Below are 17521 nucleotides of genomic sequence, written 5' to 3' on the forward strand. Positions count from 1 at the left end.
TATTTAAATTTTTGGGTGAACTAACCCTTTAAAGTCTACAAGGTGAATCTGCAGCTTTAAAGGGATCGTTCACCCCAAAATGTTATTTCTGTCATCTTTTATTCACCCTCAAGTTGTTCCAAACCTGTACGAATTTATTTATTCTGCTGAACACAAAAAAAAAGTTTGAAGAAAAAGAGTAAAGAATGTTGGTAACCAGTTGACGGTAGGTATTGACGTATTTTTTTCCTACTATAGAAATCAATGGGTACCGTCAACTGTCTGGTTACCAACATTCTTTAAAATATCTTCTTGTGTACAGAAGAAAGACAATCATACAGACTTGTGAGTGATGATAATTTTCATTTCTGGGTGAACTATCCCTTTAAAGAAATTTTCATTGAAAAAGCCTAAGCTCTTATCTCAATTCTTCAAGATAAACTTGTTATTTGAAAGCTATGAAGTTAAATGGAAAATTAACTGAAATATATCTAATGGCCATAGCTCAGAGGGGTTTATTCCTCTGCATGAAGAGTTTAGCTCCTACACACCAGTTTTCATTGATCCTAATGACCTTGATTTGCTGCTTCAGGTGTGTTTAATTAGGGCTGGAAATCAGAAACATTTTCCTTTGATATTGAAGCATTAAAAGATTTGAGAAAAATAGAATACATATACAGAATTTAACGATACTAATCATAGTTTGAATATTTTGTGTTGAGCAACTTTTTTTTACGTGAATCATATTGTGTAACATTCTTGAATGTGACTGTATGTATGACAATTGAATTGACTTGTTTTTAAATAATAGCCTATCATGCTTTCTTTTTCAGATTTCAGAGAACCAAAAGGAAAAGAGGCAGTAGTCTGATGCAAGCCAGATTTACACAAAAAAAAACACCCCTGAACCATTGGACCACCTGTAGTTATAATGACATCAGACTTCTGAAGATCATTTTATTTTCAAAGGTTGTTATGCTTGTTGTTGTTGTTATCCTGAGGGGCCTGAGAGCTCTCGGATTTCATTCTTAATTTGTGTTCGGAAGATGAACAATGGTTTTACGGGTTTGGAACGACATGAGGGTAAGTAATTAATGACAGAATTTTCATTTTTGGGTGAACTATCTCTTTAATATACCATGCCAGAACATCACCAAGTGGACAACCTTTACTTTTACTTTTCAACCTTTACTAAAAAAAACCAGCTGAGTGATTGTACGGGGTTAGGCTATAGAGACACAATCCTTCCACCAGTAAAAAAAAAAAAATTAAATTCTTAACACGGTATTGTAAAGAAGCGATTCTATTTAAAATTGGTAAACACGACACGATACGAGTTTGCACAATAAAATCAGATAGAGTAAAGGTTATTTTAGCGCAGTGTCCAAGGCGAGGGCTCGGAATTTGACCCCTCATCGAAATGGCTTCATGGATTGGTAGGTACAGATATATAGCCTACGCCATTAAATTAGCAACATATCCATGTTTTTAAGTCATTGTGTTTCTTAAACTATGGGCACCTTTAGCTCTGTGGACTTTTACAAACTAAACTTACAGTTTTCGCACTCTATTTCGTTATCAGCATCCAGTGGAATAAAGAATAAACGTTCTGTAATAGTAAACTTGCCTGATGACTTTATGATTAAAGAAGAGGGGAAATTGTCTTTTTACAATCGCATTTCCTTCTGCCCGCCTTATGTAACTGACAGCCTTCTCAACCAATTAGAATAACATTCAGACACGCCCCGTAATATCCCACTATCCACACGCCCACTATTCTGACTAGCGAAGAACCATATTTGAAGTTTTTCTCCCTGATTTCTCCACATATCCTCCGTCATGGAGGCGCTTGGGGGATACCCCACCAAATCATCTGCGTCTAGAGCAGGACTGTTCAAGGTCTTACTGAGTGTGGCCGTGTGCATGGGCTCACTGTACCTACTGCAGAGTAAACTCTCAAAGTCGAGAAAAACCAAAGATTTCTACTCATATGAAGTGAAGGACGCGAGAGGCAGGACTGTCTCACTGGAAAAGTATCGAGGGAAAGTAAGTTATGCAATTTTTTTCTGTTTTAAGTGCTTTGACTTAATTTGTATGTTTTTTTCTGAGAAACGCATAACTGTCTTAGTGTGTTTTATGCAGCAGTATTTTCACTCGAGGGCTCGCTGTCTCTGATAATAGGTCTCTCTGGTTGTAAACGTGGCGAGTGGGAGCGAGTTAACGGAGCAGAATTACTGGGCTCTGCAGGAGCTTCACCGAGAGCTCGGCACGTCTCATTTTAACGTGCTCGCGTTTCCCTGCTCGCAATACGGCGACACCGAATCAGGCACCAGTCGAGAAATCGAGGCTTTTGCCAAATCCAACTACGGTGTGACGTTCCCCATCTTTAGCAAGATCAAAATAATGGGGTCTGAGGCGGAGCCCGCATTCAGATTCATCACAGGTAGGTTTTACCTGAGAATCATTTTCATTCAATAACTTTAAAGTTTTACACGAAATAAAAATTGTAGCACTTTTGAGAAACAACATCAAGCCATTTACAGTCACAATTAGCTAAAACTGGAATAAGTGTTTTTTTTTTTTGATGTATTCTTCAGAGTGCCCTTACGAAAAAGTTTATTCACGTGTGCTATTAGTATACTTCTTTTAAACTAAAAAATAAGAGTATACTTTCAGTCTACTTTTTGTATACTTAAAGTTCTCAGAACATTTGATGTAGCCTACTTCTCAGAAATATAATTCAAATTGCACTTGCTTAAAGGGTAACTTCAGTGATTTAGCATTAGGTTTTGTATCAGTAGAAACCCGGTAGTATATTCAAATGATGGTACTTTCCCCCCTCATATCCCTCTGAGACGAGAGAATTATGAATTTGATTTCTGGAAAAAAAAAATGTTTGGCCAGAGGCTAAAGACTACAGCCACTAGATGGAGCTGTTCTGCATGTTATCAATCCGCCCATATAGTAGGGAGGTTACCGGTAAGCCCAAAAAATAGGCCTTTGACTTCAAGTCATGATGCAAAGGTCCCCTTTGGTATGGAAGTACCTTAGGGCCATAGAAATAAATTTATCCTAAGACACAAGTGAGATCACATTTTGTAAGTTCAGAAAAAGACCCAAATATATCCTATTCATACGCCTATTCATTATTTTTCTCACATGAATAGGGTAAAACATTTTACCTTTTAGATATCACCATGAAAATTACTGAGTTGATTACTTATATCAAGACAAACAAAAAATGTATTACAAGTCTTTTTTAAATTGTTTGTAAACATGGACAAACGGTGCATAATCTAATGTGCTAATTTGCATAAATACCACAACAGATCTAAATATTGGGTACAGCGTTTTTAAAACATTCAGAGATTCAGTCAGTCATTAATTCAAGGTCCACTCAACTGTCAACTCTCAACTGTCACCAAGCTGTCCCTCAGGTAAGAAAATGTCCTTTTGTTTTTCCTACATGGATTATTCATTAATATAAAACATACCTGACTATTTTTGGTGAAACGATGTCAAGTTTAGGATTAGCGAATAGTTTCATTAGATAGCTAACACGGCTAGCAGCAGCAAATAACTTGTTAGCTGTCTTAAGATATGGATACATGGATTATTGTAGCCTACATGGCAGTGTAATGACTATGTAATTCAAGTCATTAATCTCAAGTAAGGGATAATGTATAGCGAGGCGGTTGTTATAGCGAATAACAACCCCTCCAGGCTGATTCAAGACCCCTCCACGACTGACTGAATCTCTGAATGTTTTAAAAACGCTTTACCCAATGTTTAGATCTGTTGTGGTATTTATGCAAATTAGCACATCTGTAATTAGATTACCGGTATGCACCGTTTGTCCATGTTAACAAACAATTTAAAAAAGACTTGTAATACATTTTACGTTTGTCTTGATATAAGTAATAAACTCAGTAATTTTCATGGTGATATCTAAAGGTTAACTTTTTTACCCTATTCATGTGAGAAAAATAATGAATAGGCGTATGAATAGGATATATTTGGGTCTTTTTCTGAACTTATAAAATGTGATCTCACTTGTGTCTTAGTATAAATTTATTGATATGGCCCTAAGGTACTTCCATACCAAAGGGGACCTTTGCATCATGACTTGAAGTCAAAAGTCACTTAACCTCCCTACTAATAGGGGAGAGATCTCACGCACAGAATGTAAGACACAGACACAAACGCATGGATATAACGGAGCGATGCAGACCAAAGTGAGTGTTTCAACTTTTCAATGAATTCCTGCGATAGTTTAGCTTCCATATGCGATCTGATAACGCTCCAGACTGGCACTTAACGTTACCTCAGCTCTGCTCAGCTCGAATGAAATCTGACACTGCTGTCTGTGACATGACTTTCGTTCGGCTCTCTCACACTTTATTGAAAAGACACGTTCAGTTTTTAATTGTAGTGTTTATTCTCTAACTGAACGAAATGATTGTATTACTATGAAGATCAAAATGACGGTGTATGGAGTGGCCTCGTAGGGCAGCGAAGCAAGTGCATTCTGGGAGTAGTTGTCTTTCATCCACATGAGACAAAAATACATTTTCTGTCTTTTCTCAGTCTAGAAGGCAACAAATTCAAAAATAATTTCACATTTCTACTGCATAAATGACCCAGTTTAAATACAGAGCTTAATGCTAAATCACTGAAGTTACCCTTTAAGTATAACTTGACTTATACTGACAGAAAAGACTTGGTATATTTGGCCTATACTTGTACTCAATCTTTTGATCAAGATCTACTTAAAAGTAGGAAATTAAGTATTCAAAGTATTCTTGCTTTGTTGTGTTTACTCTTTTGATTGAGGAGCCTATTAAATATACATTTTCACATAGTTTCACATACATTCTTATAAACTTGCATTGTTTGAATTTTTTTATTGATAAAGCAGATTCTGCTTTTTTTTTTTTTTTTTTTTTTTTTTTTTTTTTTTTTGTAGGCTTGTCCACTGGTGGTATGGAAGGCTAGATTCTTGAGGTCACGATTCGATAAATCGATTCTCGATTTTGAATCAAGTTTCGATTTGATATATGCATAGATTTGAGTGTGGTAGACAGTTTAATAGGTCTAGAAGAGAAAAATCTTGCTGAATTAATGCATAAACATTTATAGGAGGTGTGCTCAGCCAGATGGGATTTAAACTTTGTTGTTGGACTCTTCAGGCACTCAACTTTCTAGCAGACCGACTCTGATGACAAAAGACAAAATATAAAATTCATACATTTGAGTACATGGTACATAGTGTATAGTGCATCGTTTGGGATTGGGACACAACTTATGGTAGATCATTGTGCACAGGGAACCGAACTGATAAATATTTTATCCCAGACCCTGTAAATTTGAGTGACAGCCCAGCTATGTATAGTAAAGCAAATTATAACCTCTGGTTTCAAATATGAGGACATTTCTAAATGTATATTAATATTGAATAATAAATAATATTATGAACTCAATATTCATGTATATCTAAAACCTTTTTATTTTTAGATTCAGTACAGAGAATGCCGAAATGGAACTTTTGGAAGTTTCTTGTGAGTCCGGAAGGCCAGGTGGTGCGTTTCTGGAAGCCAGAGGAGCCCATAGAGGACATTCGAAAGGAAGCCACAGCCCTTGTGCGGAATATCATACTGAAAAAAAGACAAGAGCTATGATGGGCACAAACCCTCAGATACTCAAAAGTGAAGCATTGTGCACATTTAAGTGTGTATAGATCATCTGTGGTCAAATGCAGAGGGCTTCGCCTGCAGTGACATCAATGAGAATGAAAGTAATTCTGGTTAATGTGAATGATACTGACAGAAGATGATTGCTTGAGGCCTGGCTTTGTGTGCTTGTGTATTAATGTTAATAAAAATTTAACGTTTTTGATTGGTAGTAGTATGATTTTGCGACACAAAATACCTCTTAAATTAATCTTTTTTTTCTTCTTTCTTTTTTTTAAATAAAAAGCCTGATTCTTGTGATTTATTTTTAACCCTCTGGTGCTCTTCGTTTAGGGGTTGCATTGGTGTGTGCAAGTGACCGGACACCTAAAAATTAAACTTCCTCCACCCCAGTAAAACCAATGCAATTTATTTTTCTTCAATAAATAATTTTGTATTTTGAGATGATTTGATGGTATTTTTTAAATATTTATGCAATAATTATGGTCTATTTTTGCCATTGAAAATGCAACCATGGTTGTAATCACTACTCTATGGAGAGGCTTGAGAATTCCCTAGTTCTCTTTTGAACCCATTTAATAAATTTTTTTTTGGTGATGGATTTGAATATATATTTAAAAAATCTCAAAGACTATTTATTATAAAGTTTTAGATTTTTTTTGTTGTTGTTAGAAATATATTATATATTATATATAAATATAAATATTTTTGACCGAAGAGCACCAAGTTTTTTTTTTACGACCACTTAGCATGCTCGAATCATGCCCTCATTTTTTTTTTGTGTGTGTTTACATACCTAATGATAGAAAAGTCTCCAAGTTTCATATCATTCCGATGAAGCAGTGATTTTTAAAATTTCAAAACAGAACATTTTCTGGTCAGAAATGACAGAAGAGCACCAGAGGTTTAAAGGGATAGTTTACCCAAAAATGAAAATCATCACATGATTCACTCACCCTCAAACCATCCTAGATGTATATGACATTCTTCTTTCAGACGAATGCAATCGGAGTTATATAAAAAAAAAGTCCTGGAAAAATGGCAGCCCAAAATTTGAAGATCAAAAAAGTGTGTCCATCCATTATAAAAGTAATCCACATTACTTTTATTAACCCTCCAGTGGGTTAATAAAGGCCTTCTAAAGCGAATCGGTGGGTTTAGTAAAATATCTAGCTTCCGTATTCAACTTACGAAAAAAGCGTAACTGACGTGACAGTGATGTTGGACGCAAGCGGTTTGAACTCTGAGAGACACTACACTTTCTTTTTAAGTTGAATACAGAAGGCGGTCCGCCGGAAGCTAGATATTTTACTTTATAAAGTTTTAAATATGGATATTTTTCTTACACAGACCCATTGATTCACTTCATTAACCCCCTGGAACATTGTTGATTACTTTTATAATGGATGGACACTTTTTGGGGGGCTTCAAATTTTGAACTGGCATTCACTGCCATTATAATGCTTAGATTAGCCAGGACATTTTTTTCACAGTTTTTCTCAGTCGCTTTGGTACATTTCTCGAATCATCCTCGACATTTGCAAAACAGTAAGTGCACTTCTCAAAACAATTCGTACAAATAGCAGAACACCATGTATTACCTGCAAAAGCCAGTCTCTTGCTCAAAATCCTTAGTTAATCTCTCAAAAGTAAATATGTCAAAGAACATGTCAGTGCCATCAGAATGACAAGTCCTTGTGTCATTGAGTACGGATAAGACAGTCAAATTGCTTAGCAATGTTGTCAATCTAACTGTATTCTGGAGGGATGTTCTGATGTAAACTATGGCTAAAGTTTTGATGACAATTACTGTATTGTAAATTGTAGGTTACACCTCAGTGTAAGTGGGAGTTTGATTGCAAGAGACTGGACAAGATTCACATTTACGCTTTTACTGTTTGTACTGTAATTTGTCGACAGACCATGTCATTGCGATACAGAAAGGAAAAGACAGCACTGCCATAGCGCAAAGAAAAAAAAACTAAAGTACAAGTGTGAACATAGGACAATCTCCTAAGGGAAAACTGTGTAGTACTGTTGGAATTACAGTGCAGTCCTCCTACACCTCCTGACGTTCCTGTCTGTTGGGCCACAAATTCTCATCCACATCACAACAAAAATCTTTAGAAAAAAAGTCTAGTGAAAATGTATTGAAATATGCTTGAAATATTATGACACCTTGTTCAACCATTTTGCATGTAAAGACTTATGCTATGAACTTGTGCCTAAATGTTGGGGGTAAGACTATTCAACAGAGACCCATTAAAATACATTTTGATCAACATGACTAAGCAATTGATAACGAAGGAAACAGGGTAACAGTTTAGAATAATGGTCATTAGTTAACTACATTAGTTAACATGAACTAATAATGAACTGCACATATAAAGCATTTATTTATCTTTGTTAATTTCAACATTTACTAATGCATTATTAAAATCTTGTTAACATTAGTTAATGCGCTGTGAACTAACATGAACAAACCATGAACAGCTGAATTTGTATTAACTAACGTTAACAAAGATGAACAAATACAGTAACAAATGTATTGCTCATGGTTAGTTCACGTTAGTTAATACATTAACTAATGTTAACTAATGACCATTATTCTAAAGTGTTACCGGAAACAGCAGATAATTGTACATATTCAAATGCATGACTGTACCAAAGCATTTGCAACTTGTTCAAAGAAATGAGAAACTGCTTTTTTGATGTGCACAAGTGACACAATGATGTGAAGATTGAACAGGTTTTGAGAATTCCGATTCTGATCTGAGAAAATGTTATATACACCTGGCTTGAGGGTGAGTAAATTATGAGGTCATTTTCATTTTGGGGTGAACTATCCCTTTAAAGATGCAATAATGCACATTTCAGATCCTTTTCTGATATGTGGTAAAAAAAACAACAACTTGGAACAATCAATTAAATATGTCACTCATCTGGAATAAAAGGCAGGTAGCCTATTGCAGATAAATGCATATTCATAATTTACAATAATGGTGTAATTTAGGGGCATAATTGACAAATTCAGTTTCTTATTCAAGAAGAGCTGAATTTGCCATTTGCTAATGGTAAAATAGTATGCCCTAATACACACAGGAAAAAAGGGGTGTCAAAAATTGTACATTAGCTTGTCCCTGGGGCAGTACCCTTAAAATGACATTTTTGTACCTTTTTTTTTTACCACAAAAAGGTAAGTAGTACCTTAAGGTACGTACGTATTTGTACTCTAAGGTTCCCAACCACGTTCCTGGAGGACCCCCAACAGTGCACATTTTGGATGTGTCCTTTGTCTGACACACCCACATCAGGTCTTGGAGTAGCTACTAATAAGCGGATGACCTGAATCAGGTGTGTTAGATTGAGGAGACATGCAAAATGTGCACTGTTGGGGGTCCTCCAGGAACGTGGTTGGGAACCTTAGAGTACAAATACGTACGTACCTTAAGGTACTACTTACCTTGTTGTGGTAAAAAAAAAAGGTACAAAGATGCCCTTTTAAGGGTACTGCCCCAGGGACAGGGTACCCTGTTGTAGCCTTAAAGGTACAATTTTGACACCCTTTTCTGTGTGTAGTGAATCTAAATGTTATGCTTAACATATCTAAAAAAATACATCCAATTTGTTTAGTTATATTTGTACGTTCATTTTTTTAGGGTTGCATTAAGCCTTTAATCCTAACAAAATCCATGATCAAAATGATGTGATCATATTTTCAAAGGAATATTGTTTGATTCACAAAAGTTACATCACAGGAAAGATCAGTATTTTAATCTCCTTTCCTCGTTTAGAAAAAAAACTATGCATTCTTGATTATGCCATTTGCTGTAGTTTTGTTAATGGCATTTTCTAGTTTTATTTTCACTGATTCTCTGACAGGCCTTTGCCACTTACATAGTTCATGGAGGTTTGTTTGCATTTTTGAAACACTCGTCTTCTATAAACCAAATTAAATCTAGCTGATTTCATTTAAAAAAGAAGATTTTCCAATAATTAACTTTTGTCCATGTCCACTAGATGGCAACATCGTACAACATGACAAATCTCTCTCCCTTTCCCATAGCAAGACTTTGCTGATAGATTTGCACTTGCTTCAAGCGAGATGTCGAATATTTGCAACTGAAAATGTATGGTGATACTTTGAGTAAAGGGAAAGAAAAGTACATACTTTGAAGAATGCACTTATTAATAGTTTAGTAATTAAAAATTAACAAAAGGAAGTAACTTTTGTGATCCCTGCGAAAATGACGCCAGTGAAGATTTGGGAAAATAAAACAAGATTCAATGTCCAACTGGTGGAAAATCGTCGAAAATCGGGTGGTCGGGTTGCAAAACAGAATACAAAGCCAGCATATGTCTTAAACTTATGGGCTCATGTACCTCAATCCTAATGTTTCGATGGTTGAGTTGTAGCTTAACATTTATCTATCTATCTATTATTTATTTTGCAAACAAAGCTGTAAAAAAGAAAAGAAAAAAATGGCGTACCGGTTGTCAGAGCCGTCAGTAGGTAAACTTTGCACTAGAATGCAATATGTATAGTACTAGTATGCTGTATAGAGTGCATACAGGTAGCCTACTATACATTTTATAGTGTACATTGTAATATTAGTGAGCATTAGTATTTAGCACTCTAAAGTATGTAGATTGTAGATACAATGGCATTCAGAAGCAGATGTAATGTTTACAATGGGAACTATAGCTTTATGGTCAGGGCTTATTCTATTGTCTAGGAGACCAGTTTTTTGGGACATATTGTATTCTGTTTCCTTTAATAAATCTGTTGCTTCTGTCCCATGTCACAATTATGTATTTTAACCATTTGATTTGTTCTAGCTGTTTTTCTCTTAGGAGGCCATAATCAGATCTCTTAGAAACTGACGGCCTACAGTCACACACATTTGTCATTCTCCTGACTGATGTGACAGAGTACAGAGGCAGAAACGGCAAAGAGACTTGCAAAGGACAGAGTAATGAGTTTGATGTCCAACTCTGCCAAGCAATCACCTTCCCTGCCCTCATGTTGAAAGGATCCAGCCTGACCCGGCCAATCCATCACGCTGTTTGTTATTTGAACTGAATGTTCTTAGAGGAAAAACATCCTCCGAACTAAATGTACCAAGTGTCCAGACAAATGAACGCATACATTCTTAAGCTTCAAAGTTCAGCTTGGTGGGGTTACCGCTGCCTGACTGTGCTCTGACATTTTGTGAGCTCTGATCAAAAGGTCCAGCTCGCTTTGACAGCACAGAAGACCCCATAAGGTGCACCGCTGGGAATACAAATCCATGGGAACCTTCAAGACTGAGCATAATGAATGAAAAATACATGCAAAATATTTTCTTGTTGGCATGTCAATCAAATTAAACAGTCCCTGTGTTATACACATTTTTAAAAAAAATGGAAAACAGAAGGTGACAGAAAAAAGAAAAACATTTAAAAAATCTGGATGTTTTGCAAATTCAGAGAACATTCAGAAATTACTTTTTGGGAATGTTTGCAAAACGTTCTTAGAACATACAGTTGGACAGCGTTGCACAATTAAACTGAAACATCTGATTTTAGACCACAAATAAATGATTAGTATGGTGCAGGGCCTCCTTTTGCTGACAATACAGCATCATTTCGTCTTGGGAATGACAAATACAAGTGGCTAAAGGGATTTTGAGCCATTCCTCTTCCAGATCACTGGCCAGGTCACTATGTGATGCTGGTGGAGGAAAGCATTTTCGGACTCTCTCTTCCAAAATACCACAGATCCTGTGACTGTGCAGGCTTTGGGGCATGTTCAACTTCACTTTCATATTCCTCAAACCATGTCACAAGTTTTGCTTTGTGTATTGGTGCATTATCATGCCGATACACTGCACCCTCTTCTGGGTACAATGTTTGAACCACATGGTCCTCCAGAATGGTTCGGTAGTCCTTGCCAGTGACGTGCCCATCAAGCACATTAGGGAATGCCATAATACTGCAAACCATCACTGATCCACCCCTGTGCTTCACTCTGGGCATGCAACAGTGTTAAGACTCTTTGGGGCTTCTCCACACTGTAACTCCCACAGATATGGGGAAATACGTGTAGGTGGACTTATCAGAGAACAATCCATGTTTCACATTGTCCACAGCCCAAGATTTGCACTGTTGGCACCATTGAAACCGACATTTGGCGTTGGCACAAGTCGAGTGACCAAAGGTTTGGCTATCGCAGCCCGACCATGAATATTGACTGGACAAACCGTTTCGGTGGAAACAGGAGAGTCGAGGTGCACATTTAATTCTGCAGTGAGTAAAATTTTTTGGACACAATCCGGGTTAGGACCTGGTCATCTCTTTCAGACAGCTTCCTCTTGTGTCGACAATTACTCCTATTGGATGTGGTTCATCCTAAGTAGTGGTATGCCGACATTACCCTGGATACTAGCTCTCGATACACCACAAAGACTCGCTGTCCTGGTCACAGATGAGCCAGTGAGACGCTCTCAAACTATTTATCCTCTTTGGAACTCTGATACGTCTCCCATTATGTTGTGTGGTTTGCAATATTTTATGTCCAGCTGTACTATTGCTCTGCTAATTCAACCTTCACACTCCGCTCTTACTGATGGAATGTAAAATCAGTGAAGATTGGCCACCAGGCCAACAAATGTATCGCCTCCACCTCTGTATTGGCCAGTGTTTCAGTTTCATTGTCCAACCCCTGTATTTTTGTCAGCTGATCCAGTTCGGAATCTGGATGATTAGACTACATTTCCGTTTGTCAAGTTTCCATTGGAGGGGAAGATTATAAGGGGAAAATTAGACTCATTTTATTGTATTGTTGCAATGTATTTGCTGGGTTGATTGTTTTGTACGCTAAAGTAGACCTTTTTTTAGTGGAAACTTTAAGATAATTATTAATTCATATTTAATTAATATTAAAGTCCCCACTTTTTTTTCAGTAGGTTTTGTTCAGCCATGGGGTGGCAGACAAAGACTCTAGCAGTATTTCTTCCGCAGTAACGTGGGTCTGTATGCTTGTCACATAAACACAGACCATGACATGCATAATTCCCAAGACCTCAACGGGACTGTCTCGGAAGCTGTTACAGCGTCACTGTTTATACAACCAAATATAACACAGCAGAACAGCCTGCACTTCTTGTTTGAGATCACAGTGACAATAACAAGTGTACACACTGCTGAAGATCTGTTTACAGATGTTTAACACACACACACTCTTTATAACCACTATCATACACACACTGACAAGAACCATACAAGCCCAACTCCATTTGAGTGGAACTGGGCGTCTGCATTATGTTTCATGTTTCTAGAAAGGTAATACTGCTCTTTGAAAGGGATAGTTCACCCAAAAAATATTTCCTCATCCTCATGTCATTCCAAACCTGTTGCTGTTATTATTATTTTTTGGGCAGAGGCTATTTACACTAAGTACAAATAGAGATAGATGCTATGTACACTAAGTGAAAACAGTATTTTCTTTACACTAAGTGTAAATAGTAGTTAGGTACTAGCACCTCAGTGTATAGTAGTATGTTATAAAACAGTATGCAATAATTACAACATATTGTGTATGATTATATTTATTAAAATCATAAATGGATGCCGCCTTTTTGGTACATTATTTGTTGTTAAACATTGTTCTATACTCGTTGGGCACTTTATTACCAATTATTTTATATTTTCATACGTTTATTTAAATTAAATGTGTCTCCAAGCTGATGTGCATGGGAAAAGGCAAAAGAATGAGTTAGGAAAAATCATAATTTAACACGTAAAAAGCCGCCTGCCTTACATTCCATGCCACTGCTCCTGTTATCCGACAGGTTTCTTTTGTAATTTTGCCTGGCTCAACTAGACATTGGTGGACAGAGTTAAGGCCAAAGTATACTTCACTTTTTACTCGTACGCAAGGGTCAGCATACAGTGCGCACCACTGGATTTTTGTAACCGTGCGTACTTTGTATGCGCAGGTTGTACATGCGCATTTAATTTTTTTGCAGTATTTACATGGGTTGTAACTCATGGCAAGAGATTGCTCAAAACTGTGCATGTGTCGAACACCTGTGTACGCGTACGAGTCAAAAGAAGTATACTTCGCAAGGTTGTGCGTTCAACTGTGCACATACGCTCATGTACGCACAAAAGTGTAAATAGCCTCTGCCAAAAAGGCAGGCATTTTTTCTATGAAACACAAAGAGAGAATTTGAGAATTTCTTTCTACGCAATAGTTTATAGTAACGAATTTTATCACACTATCAAACAAAAAAACAGCACAATAATAGCTGTCCCTATGATTTGTGTTCTATATTCCAAGTCTTCTAAAGCAATAGAACAGTTTTGAATAAGAAAAGGATTTGACATATCATTTGAGGTTGGACATCAAATGTCAATGGTTCGCGTATGGTTCATGACCAAATGCCATTGACGCCAAATCTGCGTCATATCTTATCTGAAATGTACATTGAAGGTGAAGATTTTCATGTAAATTGGGTCTCTTCCTCACAAAATCGCATGGCTTCAATATGGACTACTTTTTTAAAAGACGCTTTTATGGGGTTTTTGTCTATTTAGAAGCTTAAGGTCAGCACGAAATGACTTTTCTTCCATATTGTAACATATATCCAAGTCAAATAGCTTCTCGAACAAGAAATGTAAGGGCGGGACTTGATTTTGTCTATCGAGAATTAATTGGATGGTTGTAGTTTGCTATTGCTGTGATGTCATGTGAGTGACAGGTTGTTCCGCCCTCGAATCAGTAAAGTAGCATCATCAGAGAAGAGAATAGGGGGGCAAGAGGGATGGAAAGTTATTTTAATTGAAGATCACGAGGGCTGTGTTTGAAAAAAATTATGTGCACCGACAAATCATTTATAATAATTTTGACTTCATGGTGACTTTAAAAGAGGAATTGTTACCGTTTAAAAAAAAGAGTTGCATGACACATTTTCGAAAAAATTACTTTTCTCTGCATATGGGTTTGGAACAACATGAGGATGAGTAAATGACAGAATTGTGATTTTTCTTTAACATTTCAGAAGAATGTGTGTGTGTGTAATATTCCCTCAGGCTGCCACAGATCCTAGCACAACCCCCATCATAAAAACGTATCTGCGTCTCCTCCATGCACTCCAGCTCATCAATCAGCAGATGGGCACCTCACCAACCTCCCACAGACACTTTCAACCATCAAATGCCGATTTGCCATCGCTTAAAAATAAAAAAGCAAGTATTATTTTGCCACACTTATGGTATTACCAATAGAAGTTTATTACAGAAGCGTTGAACAGTCTTATAAACGATTTAATACATGTTTGAAGGACAGATTAAGAGGTACATATGACACAGACAGAGACTTACACATAAACAACATGACAAATAAGCTGCCCTCTATCAATAACCTGCCACTGAGTGTATTAGTTTGCTTAGCATTGTGGGTATTGACACCATCATGGTGTTTATGAATAACATATATAGCATTACGCAGGTTAAACATTCCAAATAATCACATCAAACCAAACCAATCACCAAGCCTGGTAATTGTAATGATTTAGACACAGGGCCAAACAACAAATGCAAAGAAGCCACTTAAATTAATTTTTTATAGGTTCTGAGTAGTCCAGATTATTCAATCTTGGGTTTCACTTTATGTTCATGGTCCCTTTAACACATTCTGTTGATTATGTGTAACGGTGCACCTACATGTCTTTTAACTCTCAGAGTGTTAGTTACTTATAGTCAGTAGAATGTCTGTTTAAATACCATCACAAAAAAAGAGAGTTAGTTGACATGGATTGGTCTGAGCAACAAAAGTAGCCCAATGGCCTGTCAAAAGTAGCTCGAAAATAGCCTAATGCGATTTTCTCCATTGGATTTGTACGTCTGGGGGGGATGTTGGAGCGCCAAATTTGTACAGGGGTGGAAATCAACCCGCAGAATTTTTTTTTAACCCGCGGCAACAACTTAAAAGTAGCCCAATTCAATTCGGGAAAACCTGGCAACACTGCTAAATAAAGTGTTACTCAGTCTTGGAAAGTTAAAAAGTTATTTTGCAACACAAGTTGAATTTGTCAAGGCCCTGTGAAGATGGTTGTTGTGGAATATAACATATAATATAATAGTCTGAAGTCGACGACAACACTGAGAAAACATTAAGATAACATTAAACAAATACACACACAACTGACACATTTAAAAGAATACATACATCATATATAACACTGACATTTAACTATTTGTTAAATGTGCTGGTTAGTACATTTGTTTGACTAATTTTTGTTTCAGAATGACATAAAAATTTTGTTACAAGACGGCAATGCTACAACAAGCTTTTCAGTTACAAACCTGATGAAAAAAAAAAACAGACTAAAGTGCTCAGGTAATCAAAGGCCATGGAACAACCATTAGCGCTTTAGCTTTAGGTCCATTCATTTTGACATTAATGACTTGTCTGCCAAAATTAGATTTAAAAACGGCCAAGGTTATTTTGAACATGAGGTTAAGAACAGTTAACAAAGTGTACCAGACGTGACTTATCACTTTTAGTAAAGTGTACCAGACGTGACTAATCAAGACAAGAATGTAGAATACATATTAAAATACAAGTGAAACGCCATGTTTCATTGGATCATTCCAAAGGGAACAGCAATGCTTTAAGACATCAAGACATATTTTAAGAGGTATATTTAGGATGTAGACTATGACTCAAAACATAAATAAGAAACCGTTATCATTCAGTAAACTTTCATATATAACAAAAAACGTATCTTTGTTGAAATGTACCAGTTGTCTTCTAAGATAGCTTTGTTCATCATTAGTAGACAACAAAAACAAGCCGCTGGCAATTCAACATCATTCACAACTACACGACAAGTGGTGCGTGGGTATTCACAAGTGAACATTTTGGAAAGGGGGGGAAAAAGCAAAAGTCTTGACATAGCAGTTTTGCTTGCGTCACGTGACGTGGGTCGCCTGTATAGTCTGTTGAGCTGGTTTCATGGCTTTTGTTGGGAGATTAGTAGAGCACACACAGAGTGGTGATAGGTCCAGTCTGCTGCGGCAGAGACGGCCTCAGCAATGCAACACTGACAAACACGACCAAACTTGACCCGACCCCACATCATTTCTAACCATACCCTAGTTAAAACCGGGATCCATCAAGCTTCAAATCCACCGTTGGTATGCATCAGCCAGTCGACTGACTCTGGGATTTTTTATTCGCATCTTTTCCTGTCCGTCACTGGTTCTTTGTGATCGAAGAGGGGCGTAAGACGGCATCTTTTACGCAACTCTACTTTGTGGCCCCCTCCAATGAACCCCCACCTTGAGTCAAGGAGCGTCATCTGCCAACACAGTAAGTCAATGGTGAAGCTTTTAGAGCGTTTCAAACTGCTGTGTTTCACCGTTTGCTGTGCTCAGGTGCTTAGGTGGCTCTTTAAATGTGATGCTGTTGGTTCACACATAACCACAATGGGAAGGTCATGGAGCTGCGGTAGAGGAGGGAGATGGTAAAAGGTGTTGGACTGGGAGAAATGGTACAGAGAGAAGAGAAATCTCCTGCTTGCGCTCTCCCATTCTTTCTTGATCCCATCGTCAGATGAACGTGATAGGTTCACCTCTCGCAATGGCGCAGGGTAAAACTACCTGAACTTTTCTGTTCCCCAATGCTCCATGGCTCCAGGTCCTCCTCTTCCTCCTCATCTTCCTCCTCCTCTTCTTCGTAGTGGCTGGGTTCTTCAATAGAACTCTCCATGCGGTAGCAATAGGGCTGACCCTCAGTGTACTCATAGATGGTGGGCAGACTGCTCTTTAGACTACAGCGTCGCCGTAGGGCCACCAGAAGAGGC

At 37.3% G+C, this 17521-nt stretch overlaps 2 protein-coding genes across 3 annotated transcripts in view; one reads left to right on the plus strand and one right to left on the minus strand.

The window, feature by feature from the left end:
- The first annotated feature begins 1780 nt into the window (after positions 1-1780).
- gpx8 (glutathione peroxidase 8 (putative)) lies at positions 1781-5872 on the plus strand. Its single transcript, XM_079827136.1, has 3 exons — positions 1781-2025; positions 2161-2422; positions 5494-5872. Exons 1-3 carry the CDS (start codon positions 1819-1821, stop codon positions 5655-5657), a joined length of 633 nt encoding a protein of 210 aa, XP_079683262.1. The 5' UTR covers positions 1781-1818; the 3' UTR covers positions 5658-5872.
- A 9042-nt stretch (positions 5873-14914) lies between these two features.
- The window catches only part of lrrc75ba (leucine rich repeat containing 75Ba), a 52541-nt gene continuing 49934 nt past the window's right edge, over positions 14915-17521 (minus strand). For both annotated transcript variants that reach the window (XM_079827502.1, XM_079827501.1), the window contains one exon: positions 14915-17520. In XM_079827502.1, coding sequence (XP_079683628.1) covers positions 17287-17520 — 234 coding nt within the window. In that variant the 3' untranslated portion in view covers positions 14915-17286. The remainder of the gene's footprint in view (position 17521) is intronic.

The sequence above is a fragment of the Gobio gobio genome (genome assembly GCF_949357685.1).
Source record: "Gobio gobio genome assembly, chromosome: 10".
In the NCBI taxonomy this organism is placed as follows: domain Eukaryota; kingdom Metazoa; phylum Chordata; class Actinopteri; order Cypriniformes; family Gobionidae; genus Gobio; species Gobio gobio.

What these genes read in the sequence shown, in the direction of transcription:
- gpx8 (XM_079827136.1), top strand. Translation starts at nt 1,819, where the DNA reads ATGGAGGCGCTTGGGGGATACCCCACCAAATCATCTGCGTCTAGAGCA. An exon ending in TGGAAAAGTATCGAGGGAAA is followed by an intron (nt 2,026 to 2,160) that starts GTAAGTTATGCA and finishes CTCTGATAATAG; the next exon opens with GTCTCTCTGGTTGTAAACGT. An exon ending in CGCATTCAGATTCATCACAG is followed by an intron (nt 2,423 to 5,493) that starts GTAGGTTTTACC and finishes TTTTATTTTTAG; the next exon opens with ATTCAGTACAGAGAATGCCG.